Raw genomic sequence first — 17,997 nt, 5'->3', positions numbered from 1 at the left:
GGCTGTCTTCATGGAGTCCGCCATGTTTCTACGGTAGCTCAGGACGGACAAACCGGACTCTGGAGGCAGCTGCACGTCGCTGCCGCTCTCTGTATGAGAATATATACGTCTCTCATTGGTTTGTGGGTGTTTTAAATATGAGAGTTTGGCGTTTTGGTCGCCATCTTGGTTTTTTGCAACTTGTTAACAGGAAGTGACCATATTAGGACTGAGGAAGACATAAAGACGCAGAATACGCCCCTCTAGACCTGTCAATCAGCGAGTAGCCCCGCCCTAAAGCGTCCCCTGCTTTATGCTCTGTTTGACTCTAAATGGACCATAAATCACTAAATGAACATCATGCTGTATGAAGAAGACTTGAAACTAGAGACTGAGACCATAAACTCATGTTTACAATGTTTACTGAGGGAATAAATCAAGAGAGAAGTAGAGTCATTTCCTCATAGACGTCTATGGGAGCAGAGGAGTCGCCCCCTGCTGGTCACTACAGAGAAGTAGAGTCATTTCCTCATAGACATCTATGGGAGCAGAGGAGTCGCCCCCTGCTGGTCACTACAGAGAAGTAGAGTCATTTCCTTATAGACGTCTATGGGAGCAGAGGAGTCGCCCCCTGCTGGTCACTACAGAGAAGTAGAGTCATTTCCTCATAGACGTCTATGGGAGCAGAGGAGTCGCCCCCTGCTGGTCACTACAGAGAAGTAGAGTCATTTCCTCATAGACGTCTATGGGAGCAGAGGAGTCGCCCCCTGCTGGTCACTACAGAGAAGTAGAGTCATTTCCTCATAGACGTCTATGGGAGCAGAGGAGTCGCCCCCTGCTGGTCACTACAGAGAAGTAGAGTCATTTCCTCATAGACGTCTATGGGAGCAGAGGAGTCGCCCCCTGCTGGTCACTACACAGAATGCAGTTTAACAACAATGTTCAGGTACAACGGACTAATAAAGTTTTCTGTGTTGGTTCGGGCCAGTTTTTGGTTTTATTTGTGGTGCAAACCTTCAGAAAGAAAATGGACCCTCGTTCAGGATGAATTGACGTCAGACTTACGTGAAGGATTGAATTGTTTCTATTATTTCTGTAGATTTCTAAAGATTCAGGTTTAAGGTAATTCTGGAGGCTATATGTTTAAGGTATATGCTGAGATGATCACAAGTGTAGAAAGAGCTGGCTGAAGGTTTGGGGTCGGCTGAAGGTCAAAGATGCAGTGTTGTTCTCTGCCAGCGTCCTCAGAAGTACAATGATCCCGTCCTCCTGCAGCTGATCACACGAGCAACCGATTCCAATCAGAGAGGGATTCGCGTTGAATACTGCAAAGACTCAGACCTCCTCCTCCTCACACCAGTAGACTGGAGCAACTGGGGCATGAAGAGCATCATTTATGTTTAATGGGATCTTTTGAGAGGGACTTCTTGCTCCTCCTCGCTGAGACAAAGACGGCGATGTGACAGCAGTGGAGTCCCAGCAGAGCCTCAATGACACGGATAAAATACCAAATACCACCATGTGTATTTACAGTAAATCATTTAGACAGAAACACTGAAGCTGCCGTTTCATTCAGGAAGCGATGGAAAAGACTTCATATTTCATGTTTAAAGGTAGTTTTTTTCCATCATGTCCTAAATAGTTTTATTCTGATGAATAACTTGCACAACCGTGTAGATGAAATGAACATGCAGACTTTATTTCCTTTAAACGATGAGCAGCATAAGATAATAACCGTCTAATAAATGTCAAGTTATTAACAAGAGTCCGTTGAGCGCCTGATGCCCTGAGGAAAGTATCCCATCATCACCCTTTTGCTTTTATGGCAAATGGATCTTGTAATGTGTGATTGGATGCATTGACCTGGTGGTGCGTTCGAGGGCCGTCTGGGAACCGCGAGAGCTTCTGAGTGGTGCTTTTGTATTGAGTGATGTTGGTGCTTCTGGCAGAGCTGCTGCAGGATGAGAACCTTCACGACGTTATGACCTCCTTCCACGTCTCCGCTGTACACGGGACAAACCGCTCTTCGGTTGGCAATGTCACATCTGGAGGGGGCGGGGCCTCCGTTCCACCAGCTTCACCCGAACTGGTCCAGATGAGGATTATGTCGTTTATTTGGGGGAAGTGACCATATATGGACTGGTCTCCTCATAGACGTCTATGGGACCAGGGGAGTGGCCCTCTGCAGCTTTAACACATGAAGCTTTTACTTTTACTGGCTGCTTTCAGCTCAAACTATGTTAAAAAGTTTTTAAAAAGTCAAATTATTTCTATATAATAAAACAGAATCTCCAAACACGACGGTTCAGAAGAAAGCTTTTCACTCCCGTGACCTTCATCGGGTCAAACGCTCATGACGTCACCAATCAGAGCCTGAATTCAACGGTTGTTACAGAGAAGACGACGTCACCACAAAGACGTTTGTCATCAACGATGACGAAAGTGTTTCTGCAAACTAAAGCAAGGAACACGTGTTCGATTCACAAAATAGAATCCTGTGGGACGAAGGGAGGGAGATGCAGGAGGAACGTTCTTTTCACACACTGCGTGTGATTATTGGTAACGATGCAACGTTTCATCAGCATTTCCTCTTCATCAGTTTGGCTGCATTCGAGTCGTCCGCCGTCCTCGGCTTCATTTCCACCAAGTCACTTATTTATTTGTCTCCAGTTTCCCTGAACGGTCATAATTAGCTTCCGCCTCGCGGCGCGGTTTGTTTCAGCCTTTCATCGGCGTGAACGTCGAGGCAGCGTCGCAAAGTAAGGCGGGTCCCGTCGGAGCGAAGGGAAGTGACGTGTGACGACTGAAGACACTCGAGTGCACCAACGCTCAATTATTTAGAGGAGGGAGCCGCCGCCGCCAGCGGGACAGCAGGACAGCGGGACAGCGCGGGGGGGGGGCAGCTGACACGAGAGACCTTTCATCGTACACACTTGTCCCGAGGCGACAACGTTCTTACCTTGTTTGAACACACTGTTTATAAGAGGTGGACGATCCCATTGGTTTGAGTACGTGTCGCCATCCTCCATATATGGACTCTATCTCTGGTAGAGACCTGTCAATCAGCGTGTAGCCCCGCCCACAGCAGGGGGGGGGGGTCAATGCCCCCCCGGAGCTGGGATCATCGTTGTCATTGGATATGTTGTGTGTCTGTGGAATCATGTTCAAGCTCCTATAAGGAAAAGTTCACGGGCAGAATAACCTCTTCCCAATTTACCCAGAATGCACAGCGAACTGGTCCCGCTTATGTTCCCGTAGACGTAGAGATTTGTGTAGTTTGTTCCCGTGAGATCGTGCACGCAGACACACAACAAGGCTGTGTGAGACACTGGATACAACAAAATGACCTCCAGTCCTCCGACACACAAAGACAAACGCACACACACACACACACACACGCTACACAGTGACACGCGCACACACAGAAAGGAGAGAACACACACACACACAGACACACACGGCTCTCTGACCTTGCAGATAAAACAACACGTTTTTTCTAATCTCTGTCTGCTGGTGCGTTTGAGGCCCGTCGTTTGTTCCGTAAAGACGAGCGCTTCGTGTCCTGCAGCAGGTCGCAGACCTCGGAACCAACAAACACTGCAGTGCGCCTGTGCGTGCGTGTCTGTCTGTCTGTGTGTGTGTGACTTTGGTGGAGTCTTTCAGGACTTTTATTTTGACATCATTGTCTCGTTGATCTACTTCCTTGCTTGTCCTCCTGCTCCGCTGGACAGGAAGTGGAATGGATGCTGTGACTCTCAGACACTAATCGACAGTGACAATCAGCTTCACTCATTGCAAACAGACTGCAGAGGAACAGACGCATGAACATCTGGAGGAAATCAACATCCAGACATCATAGGTCAAAGCGTTGTGTACTGCGCCCCCCCCTCCTCCCCCTCCTCCCCCCTCTCCCACTTATGAGTCGGTATAATTCTCACTAATAGTTTATTTTTCTATCAAACAAACCAGACGAGATGGAGTCCTGGTCAGGGACTATTTTCTCTGGCGGATGAATCCATATTTTGTCTGGTGGCGACTGTGTGGAGGTCTACGGCTCAGAGGTGTTACCTCAGGGGTCAGAGGTCGAGTGGCTCTTTGTTCTGCACATTCACACATTTTTCTTGTCATTTTTTTGTTTGTATTTGCTGCCATAAACATATTTTTTGCTCGTTAATATTCAGCGTATTAAAGTAAAATCCTGGCTGCTTCTTCCGCTTCCTGTATTTACACTCTACATGAATATATATATATATATATATATATATATATATATATATATATATATATATATATATATATATATATATATATATATATATGAAGGTGAAGTCTGAAGAGTTGTTTCTTTAGTTGCATGCTGGGTAATGTAGATGCATGCTGGGTAATGTAGATGCATGCTGGGTAGAGTAATGAGATCCAATCTGACAAAATCTCCACTTACTTTAGGTCCGTGTCGGTTTACTAACTATATAACCCTAAAAACTAATGAGTCGTTGTTGTGCATTTGTGTTCAAATGTGTTCTTTGTATTTCATCTAAAAAAATCAGAAACTGAAGTCAGAGGTTTGGATTTAACGTTGGAGAGAAAAACTAAACAAAATATAGGGATTTAAAAAACCGATGGCTGGCGGTGCTGCAGGAACACACGGATGGACGGGTGCTCTGGTGTGTGTGTGTGTGTGTGTGTGTGTGTGTGTGTGTGTGTGTGTCTGTGTGGTGCAGTATGGTGCTGCAGTGCATCTCCAGCAGATCACATGTCCCTCTGTTTCTGCTGAATGTCCTCAGTAAGAGAAGAAGAGAAACAAATGCATCGGTCTTTTTGTCCAGAGACGCTTCCTGAGCGGCGCCCTCTGGAGGTCGCGTGAAGGACGACGCCCACTCAGCAGCAGATGTTTTCACAGACCCTCTAAACATGTTCTTTGGCTGGAGGTATCTGACCAGGTGTCTGGTGTCGACCTGTCAATCAGCGTGTGGCCCCGCCCTAAAGCATCCCCGCCTTAAGGCTTTGACGTGATGCTCCCTCCCTAACGTTTGTCTCACTTTTTTCTGTATGTTAAAAATACTTCTGGGTGTGAAGATTACAAACAAACTACTGTGATGGATTGTGGGTAACGTAGAGAATCAATTCAGCCGCTGTGGCTCTGGGGGACAGTCGGTCGGACTGAAATGTCTCTGTGACATTCATGCTCCCGTCAGGATGGACCCTCCTGATCAACATTTCCTCCAGCACACCAGAAGCTACATACTCAAGGATCGATATACTCAAACATGTGTGATGGACTAAAAGTGGTTTATCCTCCCCGGTCCCCCCAGGATGAACCATGATATCTGACTTCTTGTCAAACGCGTTAATGTACATGCAGAACTGAAGACGTTCAATCAACATGCACGCGTGTGTGTGTGTGTGTAGGTGTGTGTGTGTGTGTGTGTGTGTGTTGCATTCCTCTCCATATGCTGCTGATCCCCGGCCACTCCCACACGCTAAAACCAGTGACAGCGTGAAACCTGCGTTGTCATAGCAACATCTCACTTGACTCCCGCTCTCCTCTTCTCCTCATGTTACACAGCAACCGTCTCCAAGCAACATCCTCCGCCCCCCCCCCCCCCCCTTCTCTCTCTCTCTGTCTCTCTCTGTCTCTCTCATTCTCTCCCCCCCCCCCTCTCTCTCCCTTCCTCGACATTTGTCAGAAAAAAAGTTGATTTTACAAACTGTCAACGAGGGAAGAAAACAGAAGATGAAGGAAGAGAGGAGAAAGAGAGGCGAAGGGGGGGGATAAAAATGAGGAATACACAAATAGAGGGAGAAGAGGAAGATGGATGGAGAGAAAGAAACCAGAGGAGATTTAAAAGAGACTAAATAGGGAGAAGTACAGAGAGAGAGAGAGAGAGAGAAGAATTAGGGAAGGATAGAAGGGGAGAGAGGACAGGAAAGGAAACGAGAGGGAAGGTGGAAGAAGGAAAGAAGAGTCAGAGGAAAGGAAGCGTGAAACAATAATAGAAGAAGAAAACAGATGATGAGGACAAAAAAGGAAGAAGAGCTGTTTCTGTTGTTAATCACCTCCTTTCCTCCCTCCTTCCTCCCCTTTCTCTCCTCTTTCTCATTTCCATCTTCACTCATTCGCTCCCTTCCCCACTTTTTTATTTTCCTTCTATCCTTCCCATCATCTCTTTCTGTCTCCATCACTCCTTCCGTACTCTCATCTCCTCCTCTCCCCTCCTAAACCCTTTGTCCTTTCATCCTTCCTTTTACATCATCTCCTTATCTCCTTCTCTCTGCTTCTTGTTCAAAGTTAAAAAATACATCTCATTTAAAAGCTGCAGGTTTTTAGAGGAGTTTTTGTTTACACTGAGATTGGCTTTATGTCACAAACTATTTAGATAAATATTGAATATTGAAATAATCAAAGCAACCGAAAAAGTTTTAAATGTTCAAACAAAACAAAAAACAATAATCCAAGATGGCCGAGACAGAATTGCAGAGATTGAGGCTTCAAAACATCAGAGTAGCGATGAGTAGCGTTACCACGACAACATACAGTATTATCTGTTAGCACTGTTAGCTGTTAGCACTGTTAGCTGTTAGCACTGTTCGCTTCCAAAATGCATCTCAAACATGAGGAGTTATTTTCATTATCAGTTTATTATTATTACATGTTGTTAGCGGCATTTTATTAAAGGTTAAGGAACGAGAATAATTGATTCACACTCAGTTTGTCTCCACGTCATCGTGACACATCAACACAATCCTAAAATCAGGGAGTCAAACGGTTAAGTGAGGAAGGACGACAGATTGAAGGGAGGAAATTAATGACCAAACAAATGAAGGTTGAAAGGAATGAATGGAGACACTCGAGGAGGGAGATGAGGGAAGAAGGACAGCTTATGAGGAGTAATGATGAATTATAGAAGTTTGTCCCGAGGCTGAAGAGTCACTGTGGAGGGAGGGGGGGGCCTGGATGAATGGATGGGTGAGGGGTGAAGGGGGGAGAGAAAGTAGAGACACAGAGAAAGCATGGGAAGGGATGAAAGAGAAGAATTAGGCCAAAGCCAAATGGAACAGGGAAGACGGGGGAGAGAGAGAGAGAGAGAGAGAGAGAGAGAGAGAGGTGTGTGTGGGTCAATACGTTTTGTCAGCGAACAGCGCAGAACATCATGGAATGACCCGCCTCCTGTTGTTGTGGAAACCGAGGGGAAGCTCCCTCATCTATGGGGGAGGGATTTGATGTGTCAGATATTCTTCACCTTCAATTCTTCGTCCATGAAAATGGAGCCGGTAGTTTTTCCCAGGATCCCGTTGACCTAGATACCAACAAGCGTTAGCGTGACTCCATCAGGACGGCTCCCGTGGTTTTGTCTCGGCTATCGGATTCTTTAAATGCTGTAAAGACAATCATGTTCCCCAGAGGATGTGTCTGTGTGGGGGGGGGGTTCTAGGTGTTGACATCAAAGGGGGGCTTGATAGAAACATTTTGGGAACCACTGACTTAAATAATCATCACCTCATCTTACAGTTCAGGTTTGTAGATGTTTTGATTGCTGGATGAAGTCCTTTTTTTTGACAATCAGCATCTTCAGGTAATCACCTGTGAAAACAGGACACAGCCTACGGGAGCCTCAGTTAAGAGCAGCCTCCTTGTAGTTGTTTTGTGCCTCTTTGTAGTTGTTTTGTGCCTCTTTGTAGTTGTTGGGTCTTTGTAGTTGTTTTGTGTCTCTTTGTAGTTGTTTTGTGTCACTTTGTAGTAGTTTTACGGGTCTTTGTAGTTGTTTTGTGTCTCTTTGTAGTTGTTTTTTGTCTCTTTGAAGTAGTTCTGTGGGTCTTTGTAGTTGTTTTTTGGGTCTTTGTAGTTATTTTGTGGGTCTTTGGAGTTGTTTTGAGGGGCCTTTGAAGTAGTTTTACGGGTCTTTGTAGTTGTTTTGTGTCTCTTTGAAGTAGTTTTGTGTCTCTTTGTAGTAGTTTTGTGGGTCTTTGGAGTAGTTTTGTGTCTCTTTGTAGTAGTTTTGTGGGTCTTTGGAGTAGTTTTGAGGGTCTTTGTAGTGGTTTTGTGTCTCTTTGAAGTAGTTTTGTGTCTCTTTGTAGTAGTTTTGTGGCTCTTTGGAGTAGTTTTGTGTCTCTTTGTAGTTGTTTTGTGTGTCTTTGTAATAGTTTTGTGTGTTTTTGAAGTAGTTTTGTGGGTCTTTGTAGTTGTTTTGTGTCTCTTTGAAGTAGTTTTGTGGGTCTTTGTAGTTGTTTTGTGTCTCTTTGAAGTAGTTTTGTGGGTCTTTGGAGTAGTTTTGTGGGTCTTTGTAGTTGTTTTGTGTCTCTTTGAAGTAGTTTTTGTGGGTCTTTGTAGTTGTTTTGTGTCTCTTTGAAGTAGTTTTGTGGGTCTTTGTAGTTGTTTTGTGTCTTTTTGTAGTTGTTCTGTGGGTCTTTGAAGTAGTTTTGTGGGTCTTTGTAGTTGTTTTGTGTCTCTTTGAAGTAGTTTTGCGGGTCTTTGAAGTTGTTTTGTGGGTCTTTGAAGTTGTTTTGCGGGTCTTTGAAGTTGTTTTCCTGACTGGACCTCTGTGTCCCGACGAAAACATAAATATTTTTACGTAATATTTTCCTAAATGTATAAAGCCCAGTTTTCTGTGTTTTCCTGCTGACACTGCAGCTGTAGCATGACGTACAACTAGTAGCATGTAATATGTTCTCTCTCCACATGGAGACCCGCTGTCGTCTCTCAGCACTTCCAGAGCAGAATTCGCCCGGGTCTTCGTGGGCCGCGTGCTGTCACTCATCCCTCCGTCAGCTCCTCGTGGCCCAAAGAAAGCGGCTCAACACTCCGATTGCTGTTTTGATGGCGTGACAATCCCCGAGATTCTCACCACGGCGTCACATCTTTCACCTTCTTTAATCTCCTGAAACAAATCGACACGTTCAGCGCCTTCGTAGGTCCCGCTGACGAGTGTTCTCATTCCTCAAAGCTGTAGTCCCGTTTCTCATAATGTGGTCCAGCTTCTGTCTCTTTGCATCAGCGCTTGAAGGTTTATGACCAACTGGAAAGCTTTTAAAAGGGTCACATGACGTGGCTCTGCAAATCCTCGTTTATGTATTCAGCATTTATCAGATCAATAAACTCTCTTCTGCGCTGAAGGAAGATTATTGCAAAGGTGTCTGAGAGAGAAAGGCTGTGTTTTATTGGCATAGATCACAGAATGCACAGTGGATCCTGTTTGTACGTAAGAACATACGGACAGGATCATAAAGTAAACGGCGGAATTCAGTGATGAACGTGTTTCAGGTTCTTTTCTGTGTCATTTTAGATGAAAGGACACTTTGATTTTAATGAAGAGAGGGAAATGCCTGAGGGGAGACCTGGTCAGAGGTGTCCAAAGCAGAGACTGGGGTTTAAAAGTAGCATCAACTCAAGCGTTTTACTTAAGTAAAAGTATAAAAGTACTGGTTTCAAAACCACTCAAAGTATAAAAGTAAAAGTAATGTAAGGGAGGAAAATGTGTGGCCTCACTCACGGAACATGAACAGAACAACACACGTTGTTCCCATTGATCAGGTCGGGGGCGTCAATCTCATTCCAGGTTCGGGTCAGATACCGTCCACTCCGACCGACCGCGGGCCAGACCTTTGACACCATCGGGCGGCGCGGACCGGCGAGCGGTGCAGGCGGGCCGCGTGTTTGAGCGCTATGGATCAGGTAGAACCGCAGTGTCTCCCCGGGTTTACTTCATGGTTATAATGGTGGGAAACACTGAACCGGGAGCGTCGGTCATCGAAACATCGGCCAAATGACCCGTTTCAGACTTGATGAGCAAACACAGAATCCCGTTGTGTTCGTTTCTGAAGCCGCATCAAGACACACGTCACTTTATTTAAGACGCTGTGGGCTTCGTGTCGCTAAACACGGAACCGACCACTTTTCTCAGCCGCCGTCGCTCTGAAAACCAACCGTGTGTCCGACGGTGAATGTTTACTCTTCTCATCCGACCCAATCAAAGTCACTCCATCCAGATGTTGCAATTCTCCTGGTTAGGTTTTCTTTTGCAGTAACAAGGCTACTTTTAAAATGTAGAGTAGAAGTAAAAAGTAAAAATGAATACTCCTGTAAAGTATAAATACCCAAATTCCTACTTAAGTAGGGTGAGAAAGTATTTGTACTTCACTTGACAGCTGTGGACCTGGTGGACGTGATGGGACAAGACGGAGACGACTTCAGGACATGGACTTGGACACTCGTGAGGTCACGTTTCAGCTCAAAGTCTCATGGTCAAAGACAGAGCCGAGGACACAAAGACACCAGGAGGCTAGAAAGGGACTCGAGCGCCGGCCCGCAGTTTGTTTGATTGTCTCTCTGTTTGCCGCCCCGTTATTACGCACAGCCAGTTAGCTCGCTGGCTAATTCCACCGCCTTTTAATGCTAAGCTAACGGAAAAACCAGCCCAACGGCTGGCTGGCAAACGCCGGTAAAGGACAAGCTGCCGAGCTAACTGGTCACTTCGTGGCCTTTCATCAGAGGACCGGCAGCTGGAGTCCTTCGCCCTCGGACCCCCCCCCACGATGCGGCTGTGGCCCCCTGCTGTGCGAGCGCTTCGGGGGGGGCCTCATCAGAACAGGGAGGAGCTACCCACCGAGATAACTCCCCATAACAACCGTCGCTATGCTCTTCCCCCCCCCCCCCCCCCTCGAGACACCCGACACCGGGAGGCATCGAGTCACAAAGCGCTGCGTTCAGGGATCCGTCGGTTGTAAACCTCGATAAAACCTCCCCGCTCTCCCTCGAGGCTTTTATTGCCTCAGCTTCTCGTCGTCCTCCATCGCAGAGGGAAGTTTGAAGAAGAGGAGGAGGAGGAGGAGGAGGAGGAGGAGGAGGAGGAGGCGGCGGCTGTGTGAACACATTCAGCTGCTATGAAGAGAGAAAAGTGAGGAAGGAGGGAAGATGATGCGCTGCTGACGAAGAGCGAGGGAAGGAGGGAGAGAGAGAGGGAGGGAGGGAGAGAGAGAGAGAAAGAGGCTGAGGCAGCCCTGGGTAGTCAGTCGGCATCTCTCCCCCTCACCTGTCTCTCTCTCTCTCTCACCCACCTGTCTCCCACCTCGGGCTCCTCCTGGTCGTTGCAGCAGCAGCAGCGTTCATCATCATCAGCAGCAAAGATGTGGTGCATCAACTGCGCGTCGGACAAAACGCCCGCGATCCTGCACAACAAGCTGCTGTACTGGTAAGAAAACAACAACAACAACAACAACAACAGCAGCAGCAAAGGGAGCCGCTGCTCTTCGGTCGTGTCGCGTGTCGCTCTGCGCGCGCTGCTGCTTCTGCTCGTGCTCGTGGATCGTAATGAAATATGCGACATGACAGCAGCGCGCGCTGCGGGGCGCCCCGCTGCGTGCTGCTGGTGCCGCTATCGCAGCGATTAGCGAGGAGGGGCGCGGGGGGGGGGGGGGGGGGGGCAGTGTGCAGCAGAGGAGGAAATTCCATCTTTTTGTTGCCAGTATTGACCTGTCGTTTTATTGCGCATGCAAGTGTGCGCGCGCCTCGGCCTCTCTCTCTCTCACCCCCCCTCCCCCCCTCTCTCTCTCTCGCTCTCTCTCTCTCTCTCTCCCCCGCCCCTCTCTCAGGAATCAGAATCAGTAAACATTTATTGCCATAATATGTCAGACAAACAAGGAATTTGACTCCGCCCCCCCTCTCTCTCTCTCTCCCCCCCCCCCCTCCCTCTCTCTCCTTATGTTAAGTGCTTTTCTTTGATGGGGACTGCATGTGTTGCTATTCCTTCCCGGGGGTCAAATCTGCTGCTTCTTCATTGTAATTCCTGCAACCATAACGAGCGACACAGTGAATTCCTTCTCGCCGCCTCGTGTGCGCGTGCAGCCATGTTGGTGCTCACCATGTCGACTTGGATCCGGGGGCTCGAGCGATGAACCGCTGACACACAGAAGCACAATCGCTCTTTTGTCCGTGGCCTAAATTCACTGTCAGTCTGCTCCGTTGGCACCGCGGCCAACACGAGAGCAGCGCTGCCAAGGCGCCGCAGCCGGTGGACATGATCAACTGTGAGCTGGTGGGGGGGGGGAGGAGAGGGGGAGAGGGGGGGAGGCTCAGGTGAGGCTGTTCGTCGGCTGACTTTCTCTGTGAGAGCAGCCAGGTGTGTCCACCGGAGCACCTTTAGATGAGCGGGTCTCCTCCATGCGCCGGGAGGAACAGGGCTTTCTGTGTAAAGAACCAAGAACGACTCAAGAGGAACTAGAATCTACAATCAATATTCTGTCCATCGATGGTTTTGATCCATTGATCGACAAATGATTTCATTTCTATTTACAGTGTTTGGTTGTTTTTTAAATCGACAAAATTAAATCACGTCATTAACTCTTAAAGTAGGAAGATCAGAGTGTAGAATAATATTGTTATGTGCTTGTACTTTCTCTCTCGTGTTGAGCTGATCAGCTGTTCAGTCACCATGAACCCTGCAGAGACCTCGCTGCTCAGCAGGAGATCAGCTCCTCGCAGCCTCGGCCGACTTTAGGCAGGAGACTCTCGTCTCCACGGCTCGCTCTAAAGACGTTGTGTGGCTGCGTCCCCGTCCAGCAGACGCTGAGAGCTCCGGAGGTCTCACAGAAGCCTCAGAGGTCCGAGAGGAACATGTATCTCCAGCTGACTGCGTTCCAGCCTTCATCTCTGTTCTTACTCATGATGCACTGTTCCATAATATACAATCTATAGAATGCTTCAATGTGGCAGATGGAGCATCCAGGCGGAGCCTTTTCATCATCATCACCACCACCCTCATCTTCGTCATCACCCTGAGCTGACGTCCACTCGTCTTCGCGCTGCTTTCACGACGGTTCCTCCAGCTCGTCGTTTACTGTAATGACTTCCTGTCCTCTCGGCTCGGACAGGAAGTGTCCTGCGCCGTGGACCGGCCGAGGTGACGCAGCAGAAAGGCTCCCTCCGCTGTGTGTGTGTGTGTGTGTGTGCGTGCGTGTGTTGTGTGTAGCTCGGGGAGTTAACAGGTAGAAGGAAGCGAGGCGGCGCTGAATCAGACTGGCGTGGAGCGGGGGGCTCCGGTGGGGCCTTCTGGCCAACCGGCTCATCTGTGAGGGGGAACGTTGTTTAGGTGACTAATGGAGACGGCAGTTTGCAAAATCCACCTTGTGTTAAGCTCCGCCCCCTGATCCTGGTCCCTCATCAGTTACCATGGAGCCCACACAAAGCCCCGCCCCCCCCATGACTCACTGATTGGAATGTGATGTGTGTAAGTCGCTGGTGGAGCATAACAGTAAAAAAACGGCCCCTTGAGTTCGCCTATTTTTCCACCTCCGTCATGGAATGTGGCCTTCGCTACTCCGTTTTTTTTTATCCTACACATTCTGATTTATCACATTAATACATTCAATTAGGAATTCTTTAAATAGGGTTGCAGCTTGCCCCCCTGTCAGCTGGAAGCCCTTTAAAGTAAAACGACGAAGCATCATTGGGGGCCGGTGGTCTTCATTCAGTCACATGTTTGTGGTTTACTGGTGAGGTAGAAAACAAAGATCATCATTAACAGTTTAGATCTACTTATCAGTGTGGAACCATCCGGGAACTGGACCAGGATCGGACGTCGACGGAAAACGTTCCCAAAACCACCCAGAAAAGGAAAAATGAGGTCACGTTCAGAGATGATGAACCATTGTTGTCTGTGTCTTGTGGTGTGGTTTTGGTTAAAGTTAATATAATATAATAAAGACTTTGGCCTTTCTTTGTAGTTATTTAATATGAAGGATTCTAGATAAGCACTCGATGGGTCTTATTAATTATTATTATTAATTAATGAAAAGGCTCATCTTGTCATTGGTCTGTTTAATGCAGTTACTCCGTGCTGCTGGAACTATAATCTCTTTGCAACATGGTTCATAGGGTGAATGTAGGAAGTGACCTCACTCATTGGTTTGTGCACTTTTGTGCATTTTGGTCAACTTCACCTTGGGTTTTTTGCAACTAGTTGACAGGAAGTGACCATATATAAAGGAGGACTGATTTCGAGATGTTCGTATCTGAGGAGTCGCCCCCTGCTGGTCACTACTCAGAATGCAGCTTTAACAGATGGAGCTTTGGCTCCACTTTAAAGAACCAGATTGTGACGCTACTACGTATGATGTAATCTGTGTATAATCTGCACAATTATGAAAAGATGTTTTTTGTTGTTGTTGTTTTCCATAGTTGTAGCTGGTAGATGCACTCAAGCCTTGTGGAACCTCACGTTGATGCTTCTATAAAAATGTGCATTACCATTAATATGCTTTTATGGAACCACAACAATGTGAAAGTTTTGTGCAGCTGATGGATTGCTGCTCCCAGCGAGCAGAATCTCCTCTTCAGACCCTGTCAAAGAACCAAGCGAGAAAAGGCCGGGCTGAAAGGTTTAACTGGTAATTCTTCCCTGTAATTTGTGACACATTGAACTGAAGATCTTGTGTAGGCTCATTAATTTAGAGGAAATTATCAGGAAACTACGACCCATGAAATAAAGTGTTAATAAGAAATTTAAGAGGCCGAATGTGGTACCCTCATCGCAGTGATTTCAGATCATGTCTTGGATCAGAGCCTTTGCTCTTTGCAGTGTGATGGATGGAGAGTTTTACTCACAGGAAGCAAAGATAATTGCCGCAGAGATTTGCGGTGATCAATCCGAGTTAAAAAAAACGGCACAGAACAGCTTCTCACCTGAAATGCAGCAGACTTCTCGGCTCAGAAATAGAGGCGAGAATCACGCGGGTTCATCAGGCGGTCTGACGTTTGCGTCAGATTCCCCAGATTCCCTGGAGGAGCTTTCTGCAGAAGCTGGAGAACTTGTTAGCAGACTGAATTGGGTTTCAGGGGAAATATCTTATGTGTTTTCTCAACCGTCACCATGTATTGTATTGCATCTGGTGGGGGGGTAGAAGTGAAGGGATACAGCACCTGGGATTCCCAGGAGCTCTTCCATCCAATTACTAACCCTAATCGATAGCCGCTCATCAATGCTGATTCTGTTAAGGAGTGACGTGCCGCTTTCTAAGCAAATGATGGAACACGTGTTGCTGACAGAGACCTTGTGAGGGCCCCTTTCATGAGACGATAAGCGCCGTTTTCAGCGTTAATCACCTTTCACTTGAGGAGAGGCCGGCGTGGACGCCGGCGGCGTGTGCTCCCTGATGCTTTGCGGTCTGCGAGGATCTATTTATAAAAAGCTGTGAGCTCTCACCTGACCGCTAGCCGGGTGCGAGGACGTGGATCTCCGCCGGGTTTCTCCTGGGCTTCACCCAACAGGTCCAGCAGCTGCGAGATGAGAACAACAAGGTGGCCGCTGTGGATCAACCCATCTGATCGAAGCTAAGCTACCTTTGTTAGCAGGTAGTAAACGTGAACACGTCATTGGGGTTTACAGATGTACATTTACACATTAAGCGCTCTGCGTGAACTCTGGTTCGATGAGAATCTCAACGCAAGATAGAAGAATTATGGGTCGTTCCGAACTAATGAGCAGGTTATGACACATGGATAAACCCGGCGAGGTAGAGAGCAGTCGTTGCTTTCTGGGTGACAGTTCAGTTTCATTCGGGTTCTGAGTTTGAATGAACGAGCGGAACAATAAAACGAATGTTTCTGTCAAAGGGGTCTGGCAGCGTTTTCTGTTTCAGCGAAGTGGAACATCTCTGAGCGATCGGACCTTCCTCTGAGCTCCCCGAGCTGCTCTCTGAGCGCCGCTCCGCCCACGTGGCGCTCCATCGCCGGCTTCTATCAGCCACAGGAAGCCCCCGTGGCGGTTGCCATGGTCCCCCCCCCCCGAGCGGGACGCTGGATTACAGCCGTCTGGCCAGATGGCCGCGGGAGAGAGTGCGTTCTTCACTTCTGGTCGTGTCTGGTCCGGGGTCCAGAGGTCACGGCGCCCTGGTGGTTTTCCGTGTTTCAGGGGGGCTCAAAGACACGTTCCTCCTCGTTAAGATTGACGGTGCCACATATAAACGTGTGATGGGGTCGATTTTCTTTCGTCTCTCCGGCTACATCTTGATTTTCCACTCGGGGTGAAACCATAGGTGTGCACACAGTGGACATCGTCGCCATGGTTATGTCATCAGTTTATGGAACCATGTTTTGAAGTTTGGGGTTTTGGACGTCGCCACGCGAGACCACGCATGGACTGAGGAGGACGTAGAGACCCCCCGTACGCCCCTCACGGACCCCTGTTCCTCCGTTTGAACAGCATCTCTGAGCTCCTTCCTCTGTTGTGAAAACGTCTGATGGGGTAAAACGATCGAGTGACATCGTTTTGGACGGAACAAACGTGTGTTGAGTTGTTGATTGTGAGCGTTCTGTTTTCCCAGTAATTGGTATTTGGAGCTCGTGAGGGCTGCATTGGGCGCAGGAACATGTCTCGCTCCTGCAGTGAGACGCCGCGGTGACTCTCAGCTCGCTGCACTGCTGCTGATGAGAGGCGACTCCAAGAGAAGCTGGGAGTCTTTTTTCACGAGCAGCTTTTCATCTGCTCGCTAAGTAGAGCCGCGGCTGTCGGAGGGTTTCGTTCTTCATTGAAATCAACAGGCACTGATGGTTTGCTTGGTGTGTTTGTTTTGGGAGCAGCTCTGCTGATGAAACGTTAATGCGTTGTTTGTTGGTTGTGTGAACGCGGCAGAGGAAGAAGGAGACACCAGCGTATGACATGGGGATCAGAGCAAGTTGGGACCCAAGGATGTCAGCTGGAGGTCCTCCGACTCGCTGGCTCTGGAGGTCCCAACCACGCTCCACTGATTGGGTCATCAGCCAGGTGTCCCCTTAGAGACTCTTAAGGTCAATCCGGGTTCTTGATGACTTGATGGCCTCGCTGCCGTTGGGACGTCACAACGGTGACATCCATGCTTCTTGGTGTGTGGACGAGTGAAACCAGGTCAGTGGAGCTCTGCAGAACCTTTACCTGCGTAACTACGTACCTCTGTGTGTGGGGAGCCATCGAAGTTATTGATTGTTGGAACAATGGGAAGTTTAACCAGGACGGTTGATATGAGTCTTGTTTGGTTTCTGTTTGAATGAGCTGAAGATCTTTTTCGGTCAATGAACTCTTTTAGCAGAGCTCGTGTTTTTATGTGTCGATTCATTCTAGTAATCCTCACAGTGGCGTTCGCTGGCGCTTCACTGGTTGGTGTTGGCTGACAACCACAAGGTCATAATTTAGTTTTGCTCTTCTCTGTAGTTTCCCTGTGTGTTTCCTTATACAACGTTAAGATCGTCCTCTCGCTGCCTTCAGCTCGCTCAGGTGCTTAAAGGTGTACTTTACTTTAGTAGTCTACAGATCTGTTATAGCTCATATATGTATATGTATATATGTGTATGTGTTCTACTGGTAGGAGCTGACACTCAGCAGCAGATAGCTGAGACATTGGATTATGATGTCAACCGGTGGAGGATTTGAACTACTACATACAGTAAAATATACACTATTTACATTTCATCCATGTCGGTGTGCACTCGGCTGAGAGATGATTCAGTCAGTGAATCAAACCGAAGCTCCATCCATCTCTAATTGGACATCATGCTTTGATGAGCTTCAGAGGATCCAACGTGCAGAAGGTCGGTACCACCTGGAACTCTGCGAGGAGACGTTGAATTGTCACAGGCCAACTGAACTTTTCCTAAAACTATGTTTATTATGCGTCTGCATGAAGCCTATTAGCGCTTAAATGACATGATACAAATGTCAATCAGCGTGTAGTCCCGCCCTAAAGCGTCCCCTGCTTTACGGTCTGTTTGACTCTACATGGACCTTCATTCACTAAATGAGCATCATGTTGTACTGAAGAAAACTAGAGACTGAGACCATGAACTGGTTTTCTCGTGGTCTTCTATGGGAGAACTCATGTTTACTGAGTGGTTTTCTCGTGGTCTTCTACGGGAGGTCTTCCGTGGTCTTCTAACGCATGTTTAGCACGTGAAGCTTTGAATCAGGGTCTCAGACAGCATCATGTTTCGTTTTGTTCCCCTGGAGAGATTTGTTGGTCCGTCAGTCAGAAGACGGTGAGGCTGTGAGACAGTTG

At 47.7% G+C, this 17,997-nt stretch overlaps 1 protein-coding gene across 4 annotated transcripts in view; it reads left to right on the top strand.

Moving 5' to 3' along the window:
• LOC120828920 (IQ motif and SEC7 domain-containing protein 1) overlaps positions 1-17,997 on the top strand; it is a 69,044-nt gene that overhangs the window by 32,062 nt on the left and 18,985 nt on the right. The window contains exon 1 of one of the 4 annotated variants that reach the window (XM_078081496.1): positions 10,817-11,165. The exons of the other annotated variants lie outside the window; for them this stretch is intronic. Within the exon in view, the coding sequence (XP_077937622.1) occupies positions 11,101-11,165 (65 nt within the window). The 5' untranslated portion in view covers positions 10,817-11,100. Of the gene's footprint in view, positions 1-10,816; positions 11,166-17,997 lie in introns of those variants that run through there. 4 annotated transcript variants of the gene reach the window in all.

Source organism: Gasterosteus aculeatus, chromosome 2 (assembly GCF_964276395.1).
Source record: "Gasterosteus aculeatus chromosome 2, fGasAcu3.hap1.1, whole genome shotgun sequence".
In the NCBI taxonomy this organism is placed as follows: Eukaryota; Metazoa; Chordata; class Actinopteri; order Perciformes; family Gasterosteidae; genus Gasterosteus; species Gasterosteus aculeatus.
This window is presented reverse-complemented; position numbering and strand designations above follow the sequence as displayed.